General features: G+C 40.9%; 1 protein-coding gene across 26 annotated transcripts in view; it reads right to left on the reverse strand.

Moving 5' to 3' along the window:
- MYCBP2 (MYC binding protein 2) overlaps positions 1-24,578 on the reverse strand; it is a 418,792-nt gene that overhangs the window by 288,512 nt on the left and 105,702 nt on the right. For 22 of the 26 annotated variants that reach the window (XM_043534235.1, XM_043534261.1, XM_043534241.1 and 19 more), the window contains exons 15-18: positions 20,961-21,165; positions 20,209-20,354; positions 12,301-12,402; positions 1,584-1,691 (exon numbers count right to left, since the gene is read on the reverse strand). In XM_043534235.1, coding sequence (XP_043390170.1) covers positions 1,584-1,691; positions 12,301-12,402; positions 20,209-20,354; positions 20,961-21,165 — 561 coding nt within the window. The remainder of the gene's footprint in view (positions 1-1,583; positions 1,692-12,300; positions 12,403-20,208; positions 20,355-20,960; positions 21,166-24,578) is intronic. The other 4 variants (XM_043534248.1, XM_043534297.1, XM_043534280.1 and 1 more) reach the window with 2 other exon arrangements.

The raw sequence follows: 24,578 nt of genomic DNA on the forward strand, positions 1-24,578 counted from the left end.
CTGCAGAATGAACAAGTTAATTTAACTCAGCAAAACAGGAACTAATATAATGTATGGGTGTTAAATACACAGACTTGTTGCATGAAAATTGTACTGCACCTCCACTTCTTTAAGAAACCTACAACAGTCACGCATATAGTGCTGTCAATTTACAAATAAATTAGCCATTCCACTATCTACTCCTTTTTATACAAACACAATGGTGTGTATGTGTGTGAGAGATTTTTTACGAGTTTGAGTTGGCCATGTTACTTCTGTTTTACAAAACCATAAATGCATTTTATCCCAAACAAGTGCTAGTAAACCCTTTGTCACAAAACCCATTGAAATTTGTTTAAGATACATTTTTCAGAATCTATTTTAGTGGGTTTTTTTAAAAAAATTAGCACTACTGCTTTCCATGTAAAGACAGGTTGCACTAGGTACCATGTACAGACTTAGAGATGACAAAATAAATGGAATATCTTTGTAAACTTCTGGAAATTAACTAAAATACCTTTTCTATAAATTAGGGTGTCATTTTAGAATACTGTAAAACAGACTGGCAATGAAGTTATATTTGCACATAGAAATGAGGGAAGGAGCTTGCATAATACATGCAGGAAGCTAGCAAAACAGAAGACCAGGCAGCAAGCTCTTGGTCATTACACCAGCTGGTGAAGTGAAGAAAGCTGGTTGGGAAAGCTCCATGGAAAGAGTGAGAGTATAGTTACTATCCTTTAATTTGCTAGTCTTGCCACTGTTGCTGGCCACAATGGCACCAGAGCATCCTGCTGCTGCTACTACTACAAAAGGTCAGTAAACACTTGTAGATACTGTTTTGCCATGAAGACCTTAAAAAGCCACAGAACTTTGTTTGACAGGAACTAGTATTGAAAAAAAAAAGACAAAATTCACAAAGTGAGCGAGGAAATTGCCCCATCCATTTTAGGATTACAATGACCACTGCTTTATTACCAAAAGTTGATGGAAACCAACTACTTGCAGCAAGCTTTGAAAGCATACGTGTCAATACGTTTGACATAAGTCGTCTGTTATCTAAATGTAATTTTTTACTGAGTAATTAACATTTGTAAACCAGAAGTATCAAAAAAGGCTTACTTATAGATGGTAAACCTACAAAAAATCAAAGAGAAGCCTTGAATTAATGAATCTGCAATATAAACAATATTTTAGCAACTGCAACAGATACGCATTGTACAAGATCATAAAATTAAGACAAGTAAATGAAATGACAATGCATATGCCAGACTTGAATTACCTGTCCCAATGAAAAAATTAGAAAGTTGTATAAATTTCTTTAGTTTTATTTAAACAAATTAGAAAAGACACAGAAAAATAAAATGACATACTTTATCAAAGAAAAAAGAGAAAACCAAAGATGAAGTAGGGTGTCAACATACATACTTTTAAATTAAACAAACATATAAAATGTGTTTTTTCTCCTCAGGTTACAGAAGATTAACAAGAAAAGAGCAGAATAATTTTTGTGCATTTCTCTGAAAACAAAGATTCAGTGGATGGAAGAAATGACTCGGAGGATGGGCATATGTCCCTCCTAGTCAATAAGGAAGACCAAATACCTTTGTGCTTGTCCCGCTTATGCTTTAGCTGTGCTGGATGGGGTCTGATTCTGGCTAGAGCCTGCTCTCGATGATTCATAAAAATAGGACCAGGAAATACAAGGGGGCCTGAGGAGAAACATTTTGCACATGCATAGGAAAGCTCACAAAATGGAAACAGTGTGTTCAAACAAAAAATAATTCAAATTAAAAGTGTGAAAAAATGATTCTAATTCTACATTGCTCTTGTGCTTTAAAGGTCAAAAATAAGTTAATTTGATAATTCTTGAAGACAAGACCAAAATATTATTCAAAGATGCAGTAATTTTCTCACATAAGATACAGATTTTTGCCTTGATTTATAAACATGGAACCTTACTAAAGCCCATAGGACTACACGAGTTGTAAGCTGGAGAAGAATTTGGCCCTAAATAGTTAACATTCTGTCCTACAGCTAAAGCAATTTTATACACCATACATTGTAGGCTATTCTATTATACTGAAAGTATTCATTTGGCACAAAATATTAAAATATCACCATATCAACACTAAAACAGAAAATTATATGGTTGGTCACATTTCCTAAATTTGAAATTCAGAAATAATGTCCATCAAATTATCAACTACCTAGAGACATTCTTTGTGGGGAAGCTGTTATATAAAACTATGCACTTTGGTGGTTTATTATATTGACATATTTACAACGGAATGCTTCAAATCTAAAATTATTTTTTAAACTTTTCTTGTAAAGGACATAATTTGGAGAACACATTTACACTTGAATATATTTTATTTTATTATTTTAAAGATCCCAGGACTACAATTTTTGTTGAGATACTCTCTCCAAAAATGTGATAAGATATATTAAAATGCCTTGTAGCTGCATTACGTAAAACTTTTAAAATAATTCTGTATGAAATTTCGCTTGTATATCACGTGTTATTTTCCACCACGTATTCTTTGTAACCAGAGACATTCAAATGTAGGGCCTCATCCTTCTCCCACTGAAATCAATGAGTTTTATCATTGACCTCAAAAGAGAAGTCAGAATCTGTGTTTACAGTCCACTGCCCGTATCCCTTCCCTCCTTTGAGCTTCTTGAACAAAGCATAATCTCATTGACCTGAATACTATTTCATTCACTCTTTCATGCGTGCAAATATTCATAAGTTCCATTGTGTACATCTGAATTCTCTTTCCTCCACTCAACTAAACCAGCCCTCATCAAGAATACTAATCAACTCTTCCTGACAATCTCCAGGCTTCTATTACAGCCTAGCCCCTGACAATCTGTCTTATCTGTATCAAGGTCATTTGCACCTTTTTGTATCAGTTCTCTCCTCAGATTTCAGAACCCCTGAACTCTTAACTCTCTTGCTATTTCTCCCAACCTCTACCTTTTGTCACACTTTGGTAGTTTTTCATGATCATCATAATCCATTCATCTCACTATGTTGCTGTAGCAGAGAAGATTGTCTCTTCTTCTTCTATCACAAGTATACCCATTGTCATAGCTTTAACTAACATCTCTACCCCAGTGACTCAGATATTATTCTCCACTGGACCATTCCCTTTCTGTTCAGTCTCCTATTTCCCATATCCTGGATGTTTTGCCATATGCTCAAACTCAATATATCAAAAACTTAACACTTCTGTATCCCCAAATCTCTTTTGCATCTAAAACTCTCCCTGTCCTAACACCCAATTCTGGTAATATTTTTCACTCTTCTCCCTTTCTTCTCATACAGCTTCTACCATTACATCAGGTTTTATCTTCACAACATCATCACAAATCTAACAGTCCAGAGATAGAAGTAGTCAGGGAAGAGGAAACTGGGAAAAGGAACATGAGGGGATGAGGGTGGGCAAATTGGGTCTAGCAGGGCAAAGAGACTAGAAAGGGGGAGGGAGGAGAAGGAGGATTTTATATTTGTATTAGAGGTTATAATGATTGACGGTTATAATAATGTATTCTGTATTAAATGTATTAATGTATGATTTGATTTCATCCTGACAGCCACCCTTTTTTATTTCAAGGCAGGAATAGACCAGAATAGTCCTTATGGCTGATTATGGTCACCTTTTGTTTTAGGATAAGATTTCAAAAAAAGAAAAAAAAGGCAGCAATCATCATTCTGGGTGTATTAGCAGGATTGTAATTCTTCCACTCTTCTCGCACTGATTAGGCCGCAACTGGAGTATTATGTCCAGTTCTGGGCGCCACATTTCAGGAAAGAGGTGGAGAAATTGGAGAAAGTCCAGACAAGAGCAACAAAAATAATTAAAGGTCTAGAATACTTTACCTATGAGGGAAGATTGGAAAAACTGGTTTGTTTAGTATGGAGAAGAGAAGACAGAAGGGACATCATAACAGTTTTCAAGTACATAAAAGGTTGTTACAAGGAGGAGGGAGAAAAATTGTTCTTTTTAACTTCTGAGGATAAAACAAGAAGCAATGGGCTTAAATTGCAGCAAGCATGGGTTAGGCTGAACATTACAAAAAGCTTCCTGTCAAGGTGGCTAATCACTGGAATAAATTACCCAAGGAGGTTGGGAAATCTCCATCACTGAAGGTTTTTAAAAGCAGGTTAGACAATAACCTCTCAGTGATAGACTAGATAATACTTAGTCCTGCCATGAGTGCAGGTGGTTGGACTAAATGACCTCTCGAGGGCACTTCCAGTCCTACAAATTTATGATTGTATGATTATGTATTCCTAACATGGTTTGAATAGTGTGGAGTAATAAGGCTTGTGGCCACACACTGAACAATGAGGATAAAATTAAATATCAAATAGCTGCTCAATGAGTGAGCACTGATATTCTGTTCACTGTATGAAGAGGTCCTGTAGAAAGAAATTAGTATGTGATCATGTAACTAAAGACTATACCATAATGTGTACACACAAGGGGTCCAAATTAAGGTTGCCCAAGCATTTCCTAAGTTAATCATGCCCTCAAGACATTCTTTTAATATAATTTAGTACATGTAATGTATACATATACAAAGTACACATAGTCTGTAATATACATTAAAACACGTCAGACACTACCCTCATTGGGGATAGAGTCTACGGCAAATCAGACATTTTAAAACGTAACTGAATTATCTAAAAGTTGGGGTTTTATTTATTTTCACATTTGAAAAATTCACATAATTCAAGTGGAATTTCATCTAACTTTAAAATTTGCTTTTGGCTCAATGGCATGCATGTGCAATTTCAACAAACAAACTTCTTGTAAAATTGAAGCATCTACAAGCAGAAGCATGCAATAAAGTTCCTCCAAAAACCACAAGAGTATCTATACTACTGTGATATATATTAAAGAGTGGATTCCAGTGTTTCAGAGTTTTTCATAAGATATCACTATATATTAAGAGGTTTGTTTTATACTGGTTAGTATGTGAGAGGTTTCGGTTTGAATTCACGTGGACTAGGTAAAGGGAGTGAAATGTCAAGGAAATATATTTGCTTTAAGTAAACATCAGAGTGAAGAGGCAAAGAACTCAGCTTTGTCTTGATCTATCAAAAGTAAATTATGTAACAGTTTGGTGGGTTTGGTTTGGTTTGTAAATACAAGATCCTTCACATACTATGAAAAAAGTGCAATACTAGATACTGGAAACACATAATATACTATGAAAAAAGTACAACAGTAGATCCTGGAATCACCACAATAATGCATTTAACTTATGTAACTATAAAGTTAACTTCATCAAATGTTTTAATGAAAAAGTAACACTTTGAATAACATATTTTGCTGGAAATTAAGATGGTTATTCAGTGACATGTAATAAGCAGTACTATTGGTAACTTTATTTCAAGGAAAGGTCAACAAAGTGAAATCTTGGATAAATGTTAAACAGATTTAAATAATTTAACCTGTAATAATCCAGCTGCAATTACCGTGTGATTTTTTCTTCAAAAATACACATTTTTATTGTGATATTACCACCATTTAAAAAGCTGAAGTATTAGCCATATTAAAAATAGTTTTTAAAAGTTCAGCAGTAAGTGGTTAAGTATGTTACTTGATTACATATTAGAAAACCATTAGCCATCCATTGTTTTATGCAGTGTTGTAGCCGTGCTGGTCTCAAGATATTAGAGAGACAAGGCAAGTGAGGTAATGTCTTTTCTTGTACGAACTTCTGATGGTGTAAGAGACAAGCTTTCAAGCTTACACAGAGCTCTTCTTCAGGACCTGGAGAAGAACTCTCTGTAATCTTAAAAGCTTTCTCTTACACCAGCAGAAGCTAGTCCTATAAGAGATATTACTTCATCTACCCCGTCTCATCTACCCGGTCTCTCTAACTAACTACCTGGCACAGACAGTGCCAGATTATGCTGTCTCAATGTCCAACAGCTTTGGCTAAAAGTGTGATGCAACCAATTTCCAGATTTTTTTGGGTCTCACTTTAGGACAGTTACCACTAAGATTACAGACTTCTTTTAATATGGGAAGAAAACAAGCACACCAAGGTCTAAATCACCAATTTTATATCACAGTGAGGGTAATCTAAGGGTTCCTGCATCAAACTGAGAATGCTATGAACTAAACTAAAAGTTTATGAGGAGCATTTACTCTTACCATATCTTATAACACACTGAATTCTATAAATTTAATTCCTTTTTAGGAATGGTAAATTTAAATAAGCCTCTTCTCTCACGCTTTTGAGCAATAATAGAAGAATCTTTGAGCGGAAAAGAGACTGGCTGAAAATCCTAGGCTTCTTTTAAGTAATAAATATTACTACAACACCAAACATGAACTTAAAAAAAAAAAAATCAGTGGAACAATTGTAAAAGTAAAATAATCTAAGGCACCTCAATCTCAACGGTGTCCTGCTGCACCACAAAACAGGAGGCAGAATATCTGACTGCTTCATTGCCTGCTTTCCTGACAGAACGTGTCCATCCCAAGAAGAGCAGGATAAGAATTTAAGACTGGCTCTGCCTGAGACTACAGAATATCTAGAGAAGGATGACTCCCATCCCCAACATGGCCAACCAAGGCAAGCCAGGAGAAGAGAAGTGAGAAATTAACCACCATTCATAGCTCCTTGATTCTCTGCTCTAGCCTTGAAGTAGTAGGTTAATGCAATCTAGAGATTGCACTAATTTGCTCCAGCCAGCTGCAGTCACCAAAGGCCCATACACAACTTGGGGATAGTCCAAATTCAACACGCTCTATCCAATTGTCACTTCCCTGCTCCTGAGGCAGCCTTCGAACCATGAACAAGCAGGAGACAACTGTTTCTGCCAGGCCAGAGTGGTCACCAAGAGACTTGTGGGTGATTTAACTTTTTTTTTTTTTTTTTAAACTGCTACTTGAGCTGAATAGCTCAAATATCTGCCCCCAAATTATGGATGGTGACCACCTGAGTTATTCTGAAACAACACATTTGAACCTCAGGCTGAAAGCTTGAACACGACAAATCTACCAGGACTGATAGCCACTAACACATCGTAGTAAGAAACCAACAGACCATCATGACAAACTGATATTTTAATCATGTAGCTGAAATGGAGATATACAGCCACACCACAATATATACACACACAGTCCAGTAAACTTTCAATTTACTGGCTCTCCCCAATTAGATAACTAGCAGTATATTGCAGCTAGTCCCTGAATGTTCAAGCTTCAGTTTTGGTAAGCTGTAAAGCTCTTTAATGCTGAAACTGAACTCCTGCAAAGCTTATAACCTATGTGGGAACTCTGAGGCCTTGTCTACACTACAGGGAAAAGTCAATCTAAGTTACACAATTTGAGTTACATGAATAGTGTAACTCAAGTCGATGTAGCTTAGATCTACTTACTGCGGGGTACACACTATGCTATGTTGACAGGAGATGCTCTCCCGTTGACTCCCCTTACTCTTCTTGATCCGGTGGAGTACAGGAGTTGACGGGAGACTGATCTCTGGTCGATTTAGTGGGTCTTCACTATACCTGCTAAATCGACTGCAGATGCATCGATCACTAAGCATCAATCCCCAAGTATAGACAAGCCCTGAGTTTCAGTCATGCAGAGCTCAGCAGGTCTAACCTGAAGTCTAAGGATGCCAGATGATAAACTAAATTATCTGAATTTCTTGACTGACAGCAATCAAAATATACAAACACAGAAAACACCCTCCACTAAACACACACAAATTTATAAATGTATATATGAGCATATCTGTATACACAATTATATAGATTTCGTATATATACACACACAACATACACTTTTTAAAAATATATAAAATGTGTCCATTCCCAAGGTACTCGGGATGGATGTACTAATTGCTCTATGACAAAACATTTTAAAATTACAAGAGTCGAAGAAAATCAAAACAAAACTAAAAAGACTTCTCCTACATTTCTACCCATTTACAGCAATTTCCCAACCATCAGACAGCAGCTTGTTCAAATGGTGGGCCGGGCCATGTCCCATGCCCTTAAGGTCAAACATGGGTTCTGTTATACCTACAAGAGAAGTGAGTTCCCCAGAACTGTTGACTCATGCAGTTAAATTGGCCTCAATCAAGGAAAGAGGCAGTTAAGACCTAAACCACTGAGAGCCCTGTAGATCGAAGTAAACACCCTTAATTGCAGACAGAAGAAAATAAAAAGCTAGTACAATTTACTAACCGGTATAATGTTGCCTGAAGCTAATATCCACAATCCAGCAGAAAGCTGTATTCCAAGATAGATTCAGCTTCCAGGAGACCTTTAAGAGTACCTCTCATCCAATCAGAGTAGCATGGATAGGTCTACTTGAGCCGGGCATCCCACCCCTAGCTCCAACTACAGATGCAGATTAGAACCTTGTGGTACCCCACAAGAGAAATCCCTCTACGGTGGACTAAGGATTACATAAAGCAATCCTCTGGGACCTCCCACTGAAACGTGTAATTCTATCTACTCCAGCTATCATCCACAGAGTATCAACAACATTTCGTGGTCAAAATATATGAAGGGCAGCTGACAGATCTAAGGAAATTAGCATGGATACTTGGACCACTGTCCATCACTAAGGAGATACAACCTGGACTGTGGGACTGCTGAGCCCTCCAAACCTACCAACCTGTGCTGCTGCTGTCAAGCTACAAGCCTCTGACAGGCACTGCATTTACACAGCCATCCAGAGGCAGGAACACACCCAACCGATTACATGAATGATCTCCCAGCCACTCATGAACCATCAATGGAGAGGCTTCAGCCAATTCTCCCCAGTCTTGCACCACAGAACTGTACCATCTTGCACGGATCAGAAGACTGGCCAGTATAAGCACATTACCTAGTTTGCCACTTCTTCAGAGGAAAATGGACATACACCAGCCTTGTAACCTGAGCTGAGATTCTCTTAGCACTTCAACCACAAACACACTGTTTTAGGTAAAATATAAAACAGATTTATTAACTACAGAAAAGTAGATTTTAAGTGATTACAAGTAGCAGGCACAGAGATCAAAGTTAGTTACCTAAGAAACAAAAATAGAAACAGAGCCTAAATTGTAACTCAAACAGTCAAAGCAAAATTTGAACCAAGCAGTCTCTCCCCCTAACAGATGGTACAAGCAGGTTACATTCCTGAGTACACAGACTGGAGCACTTTCGAAGCTGGGACCAAACTTCCCCAGTTCAAAGTTTTTTTTCTTGCAAATGTTCTTCCAGCTGTTACAGAAATCATTGCTGGGACGTGGGCTAGCCCACCCCCAGGGCATACATCCCTTCTCCAAGAAGCCTCCGGGATAGTACATTGTATGTGGATGTGCCGTTAACGACCGTCTGGCCAGTGATGGCTACTCCTTTGTTGTAACTGAACAGCTGGCCATGGGCATTCCCAACCTCACAACATATTTTATTAACTCATATAGTAATACTTCACATACGATAAACATTAATATCCTGTTAGATTCTGTGTACCAACAGCTCAAAATCTTTAAAAATCACAAGACATACTTCGTATAAAACATATCATAATTATATGAGAGTGGTGAATATGGAGGTTCCAGGGTGCTACTTTGAGGTACAGAGTGTCACAAGATGATTAAACAGTCAGTCAGTCTTAACAGAGCATCCACAGAGTCCTGTGCGATTAAATAATGCTTGGTGAATGTGTGGGAAGACAGGCAGGTCGCTGCTTTACAAATATCCGTGATTGGTACATTGGTCAGGAAAGCTACCGAGGTGGAAAGTGATCTCGTGGAGTGCGTTCTAGTCCCTGGAGGCATTTGCAAATCATGCTGACGATAACAAAGGTTAATACAACTGGAAATCCATTTTGAAAGCCTTTGTTTAGATATGGCTGAACCTTTTGATCTTTCAGCAATAGAACAAAATCATCTTGCTGTCTTTCTGAAAGGTTTGGTTCGTTCAAGATATAAGGCTTAGCACCCTTCTAACATCTAGCATGTGGAACACGGCCTCCCGTTTATTTACATGTGGTTTAGGGAAGAACGATGGAAGATGAATAGGCTGATTCAGGTGGAATGAGGAAGGTATTTTAGATAGTTACATTAAGACCACATCCAAAGTTCCTATCTTTGAAGACTGTACAGGGAAGTACACCACGAGAGCCCCTATTTCCCCCACTCTTCGAGTGGATGGGATGCTCACAAGAAAGGCCTTTTTCATAGATATGGGTATGTTATTTCATAGGTATGAACAAGCAGATTGCCATAGGCTCAAATGGGAAACACTGAGGCATCGTAGCACTAGGCTGAGGTTCCAAGCTGGAGTGGGATCTCGTACTTCAGAAGTCCTCGGTGGTAATGGCAAATGGGTAGGTACCGCATGCACATCTGGGGATGAGATGTGTACTGCAGCGACACTGGTACACAGCAGTGAAGACTTCAGTGCATCAGACATTAGTGTATTGGGAATCTAAATTCATTGGTACCATGGAAGTAATTTGCCTCGGTATCATGGGGACATTTGCATCAGTCCTGCTGTTGACGATGTCGTCGGTGCTGGGATCGCGCTGCATTCCACAGAGCGTCCAGCAGGCGGCAACATAGTGGACTTGTCAGTGCCGATGTACTTGGTGCGGTATGTCTAGCTGGTGCTGTCGGTATCATCTTTGAGACTCCAGTATTTTCCTTACCCCTATTACCTGATGATGCCACCTTATTCAGTCCTGCCCTCTTGGGGTCCTTGAACTTACTGGTGACATTACCAAGAGGCCCCAGGGGTGTCACATGTATTCAGTCTCATACCTGTCAGTGCCAAAGCTAATGATCTCTCTGGGACCCCTTTCTTTTTAGTGGCTCCTTTTTAGGTGAACTTGAAGCTTGCTTTTTACTGTCTTTTCACAGGGACTCTGTTATTTTCTCTTCAAAACTAGCAGGGAGGGTGGCATGGCTGATGTTGATGCTGACAGCAACCGTTGTCCAGGCAGGGTTCCAGGACCAGGATCTGAAGCTGAGCTCTCCATCGGTTTTAATTTCAGCTCACAGTTTTTCTGAGTCTGTGCCTTAAGTTTAAGACAATACATACAGTTTTGGGGAATGCGTGCCTCTTCCAGACAACGAATGCAAAGGGAGCGACCATTACTGACCCTGATGGCCTCCCAGCAATAGAGGCACTGTTTGAAATTGGGGGATCTGAGCATAACACCCTTTATAGGGATTATCTCCCTAAAGGGAAGATATGTAGAAACTACAACTCTAATTGAGGGGATAATGATAAATAATGGAGACTTTTTTTTTGAATGAAGGAAAAAGAAGAACGGGAACAACTCTAAATGACTAAAATCCTAACTGAAACACTGTCACTATGACAAATGAGAACAAAGACACTAAGAACTTGATAGAAAGGGCTCTGCTAGGGACTCCATCTCAGGACAAGGGCAGTTGAGAAGGAATCGAGATTAATTTGGCTGCACAGAACTATAGAACTGCCAAACATGGTGCGCGAAGGGAGGAGTGCATGTGAGGCCCAAATGGGCACTACAGCTGAAAATCTCAAATCCTAGGTGCAGGAACACAGATACACCTAAGGTGGAGCACTCATAGAAACACAACTCGAAGAAGAACCACTTGTTCCCGCAATCTTATTCCCATTTTAGCACTTACATGAAGTGAACACATTCCGATGAGTAAGATTTTGGGAAGGAAATACTCGTACATCCCCTCACAATACCTTCATGACTCTCTTAGCTCATGCTGTATCAAATACCTATCTGAAAACATATGGACTGACAATGGGCCAGCCGTCTTATCCAACAGTTATCAGTAATATATGCACAACAAAGAACCCCATTCTTTCTTAAACCAAAGACTACAAATACTTTAGTAGCCACCAATGTTGCACTGAACAGCACAGCTTAGGAGTTCTGACTCTGACCCTGTACATCTCAGGTGAAATCTCTGACGGTGCTAATCTTTTAATTGTCTAATTAAAGGCCTAGATCTAAATTCTCAGTGGTTCTGTCTCCCATACCCACCATTATAGGCTTAATGGAAGCCAAATTCTCAAGCCACTGCACAGCAGTATTACTGAATCCTTGCAGGCCTTTTCTGTGTTATAAAATTGCACTGGTATATTGATTTTTTTAAAAAAATCTATTAAGTTCAGTTAGTGCAAACCTCTACTGAATATACACTTAAACCTGATTTTTGTTTCATGTTTGACAGTTTTTAAATTTAAAAAAAAGGCCTATTTCGCAAGGCCTAGTCCGTTTTTAGAAACGGTGTGCATTTATCCTTATTTTAGCCTCGATTCAGTAACAAATAATCTCTTACCTCTGCCTTCCTCCAATCTATGCCTCCTGTTTACACGCTGCCGCTTCTCCTCTTGCCGTAGCTGAAGGTGCTCTTCAATATTAACCCCAGGAACAGGGACAGCTACATCAATTAATAAATAAAAAATACAAAATCTATGTTTAAATAATATGATGAATGTGATAAAACCTAGTAATAGCCAAGAAAATGAAAGCTAAGGCTCGATAATTTGTCCTTTATATAGCTATGCTGAGATGTTTAGGAATAAAGGAAGGAGGCAACATAACGATTTCAGAATGGACTGTCAGCCTCAATTTTGGATTTCTTTACTTTCATAAATCTGTCACAATTTCAACGTTTAATAGTTTTCTGTACTTCCTATCTATCAGCTAAACACATTTTTAGAGTTTGTTAAAAAAAGAGTTTGGCTGTTTTTACTTTTGCCCCAAATTTCCAGTAAACATAAGACCAGAGAACTTACAAGTTGACAAATTCTATTTAAAACAATACTGATCTATTTAAACTTTTCTTTAGGTACAGCATATATGACAGCAACATGAAAATGAACAACACTATTTCAATTAGCAGCTCATTTTAGAAATAGTTGCATTATTTTTATTAATTCAATTATTATGTATCAAGCTTGTATATCAACCTTGTTATTTTTGCATGTTGATCAATTTAATACCAAGTTATAACACCTTGAAAATAGGGGGTTATAATGGAAAGATTAATACAAACCTAAGTGCAGGCATAGGGCAACAGAGACATACTAATATTAAAATATCCATAAGCTTATTTAAAGTATGATTCTACTCTGAAAAGTGACCATGAAAATGGCATCTTTTATCCAACAGATTTCCTTGATTGTATTCAGAGTTACAACAGCTTATTTAAGTGACAGAAAGAGGAAGTTACTTACCTGTAACTGGAGGTTCATTGAGACGCGTGTTCCCAATTTGGATTCCAAATGTGGGTGTGCTTGCACACCACACACCAGAGCCACAAGGTTTTCCTAGAAGTGACCGTTAACCTGCACATGCATCATACTTCCCTTATGCTCACAGTCGAGGGTATAATAGGCTGTGCGGGTCGACGCCTCTCCAGTATCCCTCTTACCTCTAAATGGTCCAATCCACAGCAGAGGGAATGGAGAGCAGGTATTGGAATCCAAATAGGAACTACACATCTCAAAAAAAAAAAAGACATTTACCTTTTCCGTAACTGGTTTCTTTGAGATGTGTTGCTCATATCCGTTCCATATTAGGCGTGTGTACTCGCCACATACACTAGTGCCGGAAGTTTTTCCCTCAGCAGTATCTGTAAGGGACCGGTTCTGGCGCCCTCTAGAGTGGCACCTGCATGGTGCGGTATAAGGGGCACCGGTGGCTCTCCACCCCCTCAGTTCCTTCTTGCCAGAAACTCCAAAATTGGGGAAGGAGAACGGGTCATGGAATGGACATGAGCAACACATCTCAAAGAACACCAGTTACGGAAAAGGTAACTGTCTTTTCTTCTTTGAGTGCTTGCTCATGTCCATTCCATATTAGGTGACTCCCAAGAAATACCCCTGGAGGTGGGTAGGAGTTCACAGACGTTGTCAGGGTTCCCTCCCCACTCTGAACTCTGGGTTACAGATGTGCGCACCTGCATGAAAGACCCCCTAAGCTTATATTCTACCAGCTTAGGTTAAAATCTTCCCCAAGGCACAAATTCCTTTCCTTGTCCTTGGGTGGTATTGCTGCCACCAAGTGATTTATACAAAAATTCAGGAAAGGGTCACTTGGAGTCCCTATTCCCCCCAAACCCCTTCACCCCTTTTCCTGGGGAGGCTTGAGAATAATATACTAACCAATTGGTTACAATGTGAGCACAGACCAAATCCTTCGGTTTTTAGGACACTGAAAATAAATCAGGTTCTTAAAAGAAGAATTTTATTACAAAGAAAAAAGTAAAAGAATCACTCCTGCAAAATCAGGATGGAAGGTAACTTTACAGGGTAATAAAAAGATTTATTGGACTCAGCTTCACAGTTATAAAACAGGAATAAAACTACCTCTTAGCATAGGGAAAATTCACAAGCTAAAACAAAAGATAACCTTACGCATTTCCTTGCCTCACTTACTATTTCTGTAATTCTTAGATGGATTATTCCAGGTATGTTTTCAGGAGATGTTGTCCGTAGTTGGCTTCTCTCTCCATCCGGAGAGGGAACAAACAAAGAGCACAAACAACCCGCCTCCCCCCAGATTTGAAAGTATCTCCTTTCCTTATTGGTCCTTCTGGTCAGGTGCCAACCAGGTTATTTGAGGTTCTTAACCCCTCATAGGTAAAGCGATTCAGTACAGCTACAAGGAGGGATTTTATATTACCCGTATCTTTATGTTTATGACAGATGTGCAGATTGCAACACAGCTCTGCTGAACCCAGAGTCATCCCTGGCCTGCTGAGTGATGGCATAATGGGCGGTGACTGGGTGAACAGTGGACGATGTTGTGGCTCTACCGATGTCCTGGATAGGGATGTGTGCCAGGAAGGCCACCGAAGACGCCTGCACTCTCGTCCAGTGGGCTCTGACAATTGGCAGCAGCGGAACCCCCGCCAGGTCATAACAGGTCCTTATGCACAAGGTAATCCAATTGGAAATCCTCTGCAAGGACACTGGGTGACCCTTCATCCTATATGCTGTAGCGATGAAGAGTTGAGTCGATTTACAGATAGGCTAGGTACATTCTAAGTAGAAAGTCAAGGCCCTACGGACGTCAAGGGTGTGAAGACGCCTCTCTTCACTGGTCTTGTGCGGTTTGGGACAGACCACCAGGAGGAAGATGTTCTGGTTCACATGGAAGGTGGAGAACACCTTTAGCAAGAAGGCCGGGTGGGGCCGCAACTGAACCTTATCAGACCATATACGGAGGTTCTGAGGTCAAGGCTTTAATTTCAGAGACTCATCTCGCCGATGGCACCGCCACCAGGAACACGACCTTCCATGACAGATAGGAAAAGGAGCAGCTCAAAGGGCGGGCCAGTGAGCCTAGAGAGGACCAAGTTAAGATCCTACTGCGGGACAGGAGCCCATACCTGCAGGAAGAGTCTCTCCTGTCATGGTCCCCTCAGGAATCTGACTGTCATGTCATGGGAAAACACCGTCTGTCCTTGGATCGGTGGGTGATAAGCGGAGATGGCCGTGCGATGCACTCTAATGGAAGAGTGTGCCAGGCCCTGGTCCCTCAAATGGAGCAGGCAGTCCAGGACAGCCTGTATGGAAGAACGTGGGGAGAGATGTCCCATTCAGACGCCCAGCAGGAAAGCCTCGTCCACTTAGCCAGGTAAGCCAGTCTAATTGAGGGCTTTCTACTTTCCAGGAGGACCTGTTGGATTCCTTCCGAACAGGTCCATTCCTCCGGGTTCAGCCACTCAGCATCCACACCGAGAAGTGGAGGTACCTGACGTTGGGGTGTAGAAGTTGACCATGGTTCTGTGACAGCAGGTCCGGTCGGTTGGGGAGGGGCCAGGGAGGGGCCACTGACGGGCTCATGAGCGTGCTGAACTAGTGCTAGCGAGGTCACATCGAGGCGATCATCATGACCTGTGCCTTGTCTCTCAATTTTTGCCAGGGCCTTGCTGATAAGCGGAACTGGAGGGAGCGCGTACATCAGGCTCCCTGACCACGACAGGAGGAAGGCATTGGAGAGGGAGCCCTTGGTCAGACATTACCGAGGAGAAAAAAAACTGGTGGCATTTACTGTTCTGTTTGGTAGCGAACAGGTCCATTTGGGGAGTTGCCCACTTTTGGAAGATCATGCAGGCTACCTCCGAATGGAGCGACCACTTGTGATGAGAGGAAAAGTCCTTGCTGAGCTGGTCCACCAGCATATTCCTGACGCCGGGAAGGTGACAAGCTTCCAGGTGAATCTCGTGCTCATGCAGAAGTCCGAGAGACAGAGCGCCTCCTGACAGAGCCGCCGAGCATGCTGCCCCTTGCCTGTTGATGTAGAACATCGAGGCTGTGTTGTCTGTCAGGACTTGTACCGCCTTACCTGACAGGTGGGGCAACAAGATGCCGCATGCCAGCCAGACTGCTCAGAGCTCTTTATGTACAACTGCCCTTCATCCAAAGACCACATCCCCTAAGTCTGGAAGACGCCGAAATGTGCCCCCTATCCAAGGTCTCAGGCGTCTGACACCAACTCGATGGAGCGAGGAGTCGAATGGAACCTCTTCCAGGGCTGTTCTGTAGTCGGTCTATCAACACAGCAAGGTAAATATCACCTGGGGAATGGTTGTAATCTTTTCCAGGGGGTCTCAGGACTGGGAATAGAGTGTCACCAGCCATTGTGCAGGGGTCACATCCGGAGCCTGGCATGACACAGACCAGACCAGCAGGCAGGCAGACAGACAGACCCTGGCTATAGTCAGCAGGAATGAAGAGATTTCCGTGACGAGGTTCGTCAACATGTGGTATTATTGGTGGTCATTTGGTGGAGAGAGCAAGGAAAGAATAAATGCCTCATCTGGAGATGAAGATGCAGCAGTAGAGACTGGCAGTACTGGTTCCATGTTGTCTTCTTCCTTGTACACCAATGGTGCTGTAGGGCGAATGGAGGATGGTTGATATGAGACGACCAATGGTGCTTGGCATCCCCAGTAGGGATCCAAGTGTGGCCATTGGCGGGCTTCATTGGTAGCAATGCCAGGCCTGTGAAGCACAGTCATAAACTGGTGGATAGTGCAATATGGGGTATGATTCCAGATTCTGACATGGAACGGGAGAAAACAAGGACTCTGTCTCTGAGAAGCCCTCAGACTTGGAAGATGGTTCCGGCAATGGTTCCGGGGGGAGGGGAGTGTGGGAGACCGTAAGTACCAGAGGGCTGCATGTGGCAACAGAGCAGGTCTTTCTGGTAGCAGGAGCAAAGGTTCAACCAAGGGGAGGATGGTGGTGAGTGAAGGTCCAGAGAGGAGCAGAAAACGCAGATGGGGAGGAGCAGTTCCTCTGTGGACAGAAGCGGTTCCAGTCATCTGAGAGTGCAAGGCAGAGCTCTGGAGAGGCCAGAGAGTCCACACGGAATCAACACAGGCCAGTCTGGACACCTGTGCAGATGGATCTGAGTGCAACCTCTCACCTGACCTGGTGGAGCTCATGGAAGAAACAATGAGCTTATGAGCAGTCCCGGTCCAGGATCTGCTCTTATGGCCATGGCCATGTTTTTTTCCCCTCATAGTGGGGCTTGTCTCTTGTCTTCAGTACCAATGGATCCAGTGCCTGGGAGGTGCTGGGAAGGGCACTCAATGCCAGTGATGGATGCTCCACCGTCAGTTCTGCCGATCCAGGATCTGAAGGCGCCTGGGGGAACATCACCTCTGGAAGGTCTTGATGGAGGCGGCTACGTTCTTGAGCCTCCCGTGTTCAGGGCATTAAGGATTTGCAGATAGCACAGCGGACCACAATGTGAGCCCCGCCAAGGCAATACAGACAATGCTGGTGCTCATCGCTCACAGAGAATGAGTGCAGGCAAGATGCACAGTTCTTAAAGCCGGGAATGCAGAGCATAGTCCCCAGGGGGGGAGGGAATCCCCAAACAGGGGAACAACTACACTAACTAGACTATCTAAGGATAAAACAAGTATAGAGCACAAACAGCTTAGCTATAACTATGTACAAGAATGGATGAAAAGGCCACTCTCTTAGCTAGGCTAAGAGAGCAAAGGAACAGGGGTTCCGACTCAGGGAAGTGGAGAGGCATCGACCCACGCAGTCTATTATACCCTCGGCTATGAGCATGAGGGGACGTACAATGCACGTGCAGGTCAATGGACACTGCTAGGAAAACCTTCTGGCTCTGGCATATGGCGCACATGCACACCCATGTTTGGAATCCATATAGGGGGACCCAACACTCAAAGAAGCACACGTGTTTACTGCTTTTACTTCTATTAGGATCACAAAGACAACAAAGCTAAGTGGTGGAATCTAGTCTTCCTTGTGTATCAACAGAAGTGTTCACAGTATTCCAATAGTTTACTTCTGCTCTGCAAAACCATCATCATCAGAACAACGTACAATAAGAAAACAATCCATCTTCAGATTCAGACCACATGTAAATTTGCAGGACTGCCAGTTAGAAAAATATATTCTTAATTGTAAACTAAGCAGAATCAATTCAGAAATCAATAAATTTCAGAATAAAGAATCCTAATGTGTCCCATCTTTTTAAAACTGACAGTAGTCCAGACTAGAAAATCTTCCCCTTAGCAAGTAACAGGAGAATCCTTCAGAAACAGGCAGCAAATAATTATAGTGCCACAACCCTAGCACCCTCCAATGCTATTAGAGCATCACGAGTACACACGATAGCAGGTATCATGGGGTCTGCCTTTCCTGCTCAACCAATGCAGTAAGAGAAACACCTGCAACATTTTATATCTTTTAAAATCCCACTGTTATGCTATATGTTTTAACACCGATTTCTGATTCTGAAGAAGCTAGTACTTGGCAAGATGAACACTGAGGAAAGAAAAATTTTAAACATCTGAAGATGTTAGTTGTCACACATTAGAACCCCCAAAATTGGGTCCTGGACTAAATCGCCTCATTATTAACTCCATGTTGTATGAAGTTCTGAATGGGTACCTGAATAAACCACAGTAAGAGGAGGAAGCTGAGACTAGGAAAATAATCAGCCTTATAAAATTAGGGAATACAATATTAAAAACATTTTCTATCATAATAAATCTAATCAGAAGTCACGGCCCCATACTTTGTATTTAGAGAAGTCATTTTGTTTTTTTTAATTTATTCTTTCTGGCTTCAGCTCTTAAATATTAGTCTGGTTATACATAATCTCACTTTCTTCCACAGAGTTAATTTTTACATTTCTGCCACCTCCCACTTTCTCCAAAAAATTTGGGAGGAAAAATTATTCAGTGTTGGGACTGAACACCCCATGTTTTTATGTAAAATCCTGTTGTACCAATTTCTGGCAATAGACCTGTGGCAAGCCTCCCTTCTAGAGCTAATATGGAGGGAGAGGAACAGCCTCATGACACCAGCAGTGTCATCACAAGGGGAAGTGAAAGTTGAATGTATGTATCAAAACAGTGCCCTCATGCAAGTGGAGAGATGAAGTTCAAATGTTAGGTCCGGTCACTATCTTTACTACAATACCAAGGAAAAAAGTCTAAGCAATAATTTACTCATGAAAAAAAAAAAAAAACCTACTGCACTAAAACTGTCATGAAAGAACATAGCTCAGCAGTGTTACTGCAATGGAAGAAAGAATGAAATTCCATGAAATTAAGATATAAAATTCTACAACCAGAAAATCAAAATGCATACAAAAGTGATAAGATTGTACCAATTTCTTGACTAACTGCTATTTTTCCACTAGTTACAGTAGTATTGGAATTCATTTGCAACTCAGGCTTGAATAGAGACTGGGAGTGGCTAAGTCATTATGCAAGGTAACCTATTTCCCCTTGTTTTTTCCTACCCACCGCCCCCCTCAGACGTTCTTGTTAAACCCTAGATTTGTGCTGGAAATGGCCCAACTTGATCATCATACACATTGTAAGGAGAGTGATCACTTTAGATAAGCTATTACCAGCAGGGGAGTGGGGTGGGGGGAGGTATTTTTTCATGCTTTGTGTGTATAAAAAGATCTTCTACACTTTCCACAGTATGCATCCGATGAAGTGAGCTGTAGCTCACGAAAGCTTATGCTCAAATAAATTGGTTAGTCTCTAAGGTGCCACAAGTACTCCTTTTCTTTTTGCGAATACAGACTAACACGGCTGTTACTCTGAAAGTAGTATGTATGGGGACTGATTACAAAGCCCAAATTTAATTCTAAAGGGAAGCTGGTTGCATTGTGTGACTAAAAGTTATACCATTGGCATATGTCTGTTTATCAGTTTCGTCTCACTTACCTAGTAGGAGATCTAAAGGTATCATCTCTTTCACAGCATCAAGAATTCCTCTTTGCCTTGCCTCTTGACCATCCAGCTCTCTAGCACAGGCCTTGCAACAACCACATGTAGCACAGCCAGACTCACCAGAGCCACAGCCACAGATTCTACAGAACACAAATAAGTTTTATCCATAATCTACCAGGACAAGCAATATTACATAAAATGTATTTGAACTACAGATGTAATAGAACAGATTGGACCAACATTTGTCAGGGATGATCTAGGTTTATTTGGTCCTGCCTTCTGTGCAAAGGGCTGGACTTGATAACCACGCGAGGTTCTTTCCAGCCCCACGTCTATGGTTTTACAACTACTATTCATCTTCCATTTTATTAAGAAAAAAAGTTATATCCAAAGCCAGAAATCCCATACCTTAAATAGCAGCATTCAATGTCATTAGGCATACCAAATTTGTTTATACTCAACACACTTTCCTCCTTTCTGCTTTTGTGAGAATTATTTTGAATAAACATAAGAAATATTTTAAGTCACCTGTTACCATTACTAAAATGTTTATTAAAAAAATCACAAAAGTTAAATATATTCTTGGTTTTAAAAATAGATAAGCAATATTTTCTTTAGATACAGTGCTATTTAAGACTGAAGTCTGAAGTGAAGTAAAGTAAACATCTATTTTGATTACATTCTGTACACATTTTACTTATTCAGCATACTGTATGAAAGATATTTGCATGAATGTATTTACTTACCCTCCAGGTACCCTGTCTGGACGCCCACTACTAACACAGCTGGCTCCATAGCCTGTACAGTCCCCACACACAGTGCATACCATGCACTGCTCCAGCTTCCATTTATGCATGCCTGGAGGACACATCATGGACTTCTCATCTTTTTCATCCAGTTCTTCTTCTAAGTCTTCATCCATTGCTGTTGCCATATTCTCAACTACAAAACCTATTGAAAAAGATATTGAAACACTTCAACAATTCACATTAGTTATGTTAACATACACAGTGCTATAAGGAAAATGTTAAAACAAGGGCAAGTCAGATGAAAATTGGATCTTTTGATACATACAATTAACAGAGTTACAAAATTAGGGACAGACTTTCAAAGGCTCAATTTTGCATACATAACTTTGGTAAGATGAGTATAAAAGTCATGTACATGCAAAATTCCTTGCAAAATTTGACCCAGAACTGTTTTAACGCTTCCCTAACAGCACAGCCAAAACATGGAAAACAAGCACAAATCTAGTCTATCGTGTTTTTATTTCTAATTTGTTCTTTCTTGGTTTTCTTTTTGTACTCATTTGTATTTTGATATATTTGTAATATACTGTATAGCATATACATATATGCTATATACACACACACATATATACAAACACACACAAATATCACATCACAAAACCCCAAGCAAATCATAGTGTCCTGGGATATATTTCCTTAAAATAACCTCTTCAAATACAGGAACTACCCAGGTTTCAGAGTAGCAGCCGTGTTAGTCTGTATCCGTAAAAAGAAAAGGAGTACTTGTGATACCTTAGAGACTAACAAATTTATTACAGCATAAGCTTTCGTGAGCTACAGCTCACTTCATCGGATGCATACAGTGGAAAATATAGTGGGGAGATTTTATATACACAGAGAACATGAAACAATGGGTGTTACCATACATTGGGAGTTACCGATGAAGTGAGCTGTAACTCACAAAAGCTTATGCTCAGATAAATGTGTTAGTCTCTAAGGTATCACAAGTACTCCTTTTCTTTTTGCGAATGGAGACTAACAGGGCTGCTATTCTGAAAACTGTAACAAGAGTGATCAGGAAAGGTGAGCTATTACCAGCAGGAGAGAGTGGGGGGGAGGGGGGCGGCGGGGGGACTACCTTTTGTAGTGATAATCAAGGTGGGCCATTTCCAGCACTTTACAAGAACAGCAGGAGGGGAAATAAACAAGGGGCAATAGTTTTCCTTTGTGTAATGACACATCCACTCCCAGTCTTTATTCAAGCCTAAGTTAATTGTATCCAGTTTGCAAATTAATTCCAATTCAGCAGTCTCTCCTTGCTTCCCCAACCGATCGATCATATGATAATGCCACTGAAACCCTGTGTCTCTTTTGGCACAGTGATCGTTTTTAAATTAATTATAAGAGTTGCCATGATAATCTGAAATGCAGTAGCGATCACTAAATATGTTAATTACAGGCAGAAATGCCATATCAAAGGCACTGATAATTGGAAGTGGCACAAAGTGAAATATATCAAAATGGTATGTTTGGAAGTGTTTATATTGAAAATGTTCAAAAATGCAAGAGTTCTGAAGAGAGGAAAGGGAAGTGAAAGAAAAATATTTTATCTTTTTCAAGGCTAAAGAAAAAGTATAGAAGGGGAAGTAGTTTACGAATAAGAAGCCTGAGGATCAAATGGTGTTGGAAGAGAAGAAAAAAGAATTAAATAGTGTGGCAGGACCAGGAGATAATAAAAATAGTCAAAAAGGAAGGTAAAAAGTGAAATGTGGTTGTAATACAGGGATGATACATGGGGAAAGAACTAAAAACATGAGGAGAGAAATGAGATCTATTATGAAACAGGACAGTCTATGCATTTTTTCATTCTTAATATTTGTAGTAGATCACTTTTAAAAAATCCTCTGGGTTAACTAATCCTTTCAGCTATATTTGTAAAATGTACTGTAAAATGTAAATACACTCTTTGTAAATGTAAGTGGAAGGAAGGTATCTAAGAACCAATAAATGCCTTGGGACCACTGTTAAAAGAAAAGCATCTGAGATATTTTATATTATGGCAATACACAGTTACCAAAAGGCAAAATGAAAACATCTAATGAATTCGTTTAACAGAAGAATATTAATAATGTCTAAAAGTCAACTATGTAGCAATACTAACAGAGAGACAGACAGAGACAGACAACATTAAAGTGCTATGCTTTCTTGGCTTGTCATACTATAATATGTTCCAAATGTAAACTCTACAATAGGAATAACAAAAAGTTACTTGCCTGTAACTGGAGGTTCTTCAAGATGTGTGGTCTCTATCTGAATTCCACTGAGGGTTATGTGCATGCCCAGAGCTGGACAGTAGGACTGTTCAGCAGTCTGCGCATGCACCCTGTACTGCCTCATGGTTTCGCCCGAGGTGATAAAGGGTGCACTGGCCGCCAGCACCTCCAGTTCCTTTTCTTCTGCAGATTTGTTGGATCTGCAGCACAGAGGAAGGAGGGAGTGTTCGGAATATAGATATGGACCACGCATCTCAAAGAACCTCCAGTTACAGGTAAATAACTTCGTTTTCTTCTTCGAGTGATGAAGAAGTGACGATTGTATTCTACTGAGGGTATGTGGGAGGATGCTACAAGGAGACTGTGGAATAGAGGATTGTTGCTCCAAATGACGCATCTGTTGCGGAAACATACACTAGAGCACAGCGTATGGAGAGGGTGTGTACCTAACTCCATGTGGCCAACATGCATGTGTCTGCGATGGGTACGTTGTGGAGTGCGGCTGTAGTTTCTGCTTGCGCTGTCACAGAATGGGCCCAAATCCCTTCAGGTGGGGATCATCCCGATAACTGATAACAGCACGTAATGCACCCAGAAACCCACTTGGAGATTCTCATGAGTGGAGGTTACTTCTACATGCAAAGGAGAATTGGCAAAGTCAGAAGGGGGCTATCAGGATGGCTGTTGCTTTCTCTGGTCTCATCTTGTGGATTACTCATGGTAGGAAGGGTAAGAGGGAGGAGGCATAGTTTGTGCAGTCCAGCCAGTCGTCCGACTAGGGCATCCCCCTGTGATTGGGCTCCAATTCCTCCTCTTGAACAATACTGGGTGCATTGGGCTCCAATTCCTCCTCTTGAACAATACTGGGTGGTGTTATGGGATGCAAAAAGATCCCTCGCTGGGGTTCTAGTCAAAGATGTCCATGATTACGGAGTCGTGCAATTCCCATTCATGGTCAGTTGCAAAGTTTCTGCATCAACAATCATTTTCTGGGTGCCCAGTAGGTAGGCTACTATCAGAAGAATGTAGTGTTCCCATAGGCGTAAGGCTTCTGTACACAGGATTTGGATCTCGTTTCCCCTTGCTTATTTACGTAGAAGACCATGGTGATGTTGTCTGACATGAGAAGAACGTACCAGTCCCGGATGGCTGGCAGGAACCCTGGCACACTAAGTATTGCCCAGAGTTCCAATATGTTTATGTGCATCCTAGCCTCCCGTGTTGTCCAGATACTTTGTGTCATGTAGTCGTCCAGGCGGAATGCATCTGTTATGATTTTAACGGTGGACAAGGACAGGAGGGAGGTAATTCCCAAGCAGATTCATCCACCATTGTAGTCAGC

The sequence above is a fragment of the Chelonia mydas genome, chromosome 1 (assembly GCF_015237465.2).
Source record: "Chelonia mydas isolate rCheMyd1 chromosome 1, rCheMyd1.pri.v2, whole genome shotgun sequence".
NCBI lineage: Eukaryota > Metazoa > Chordata > Testudines > Cheloniidae > Chelonia > Chelonia mydas.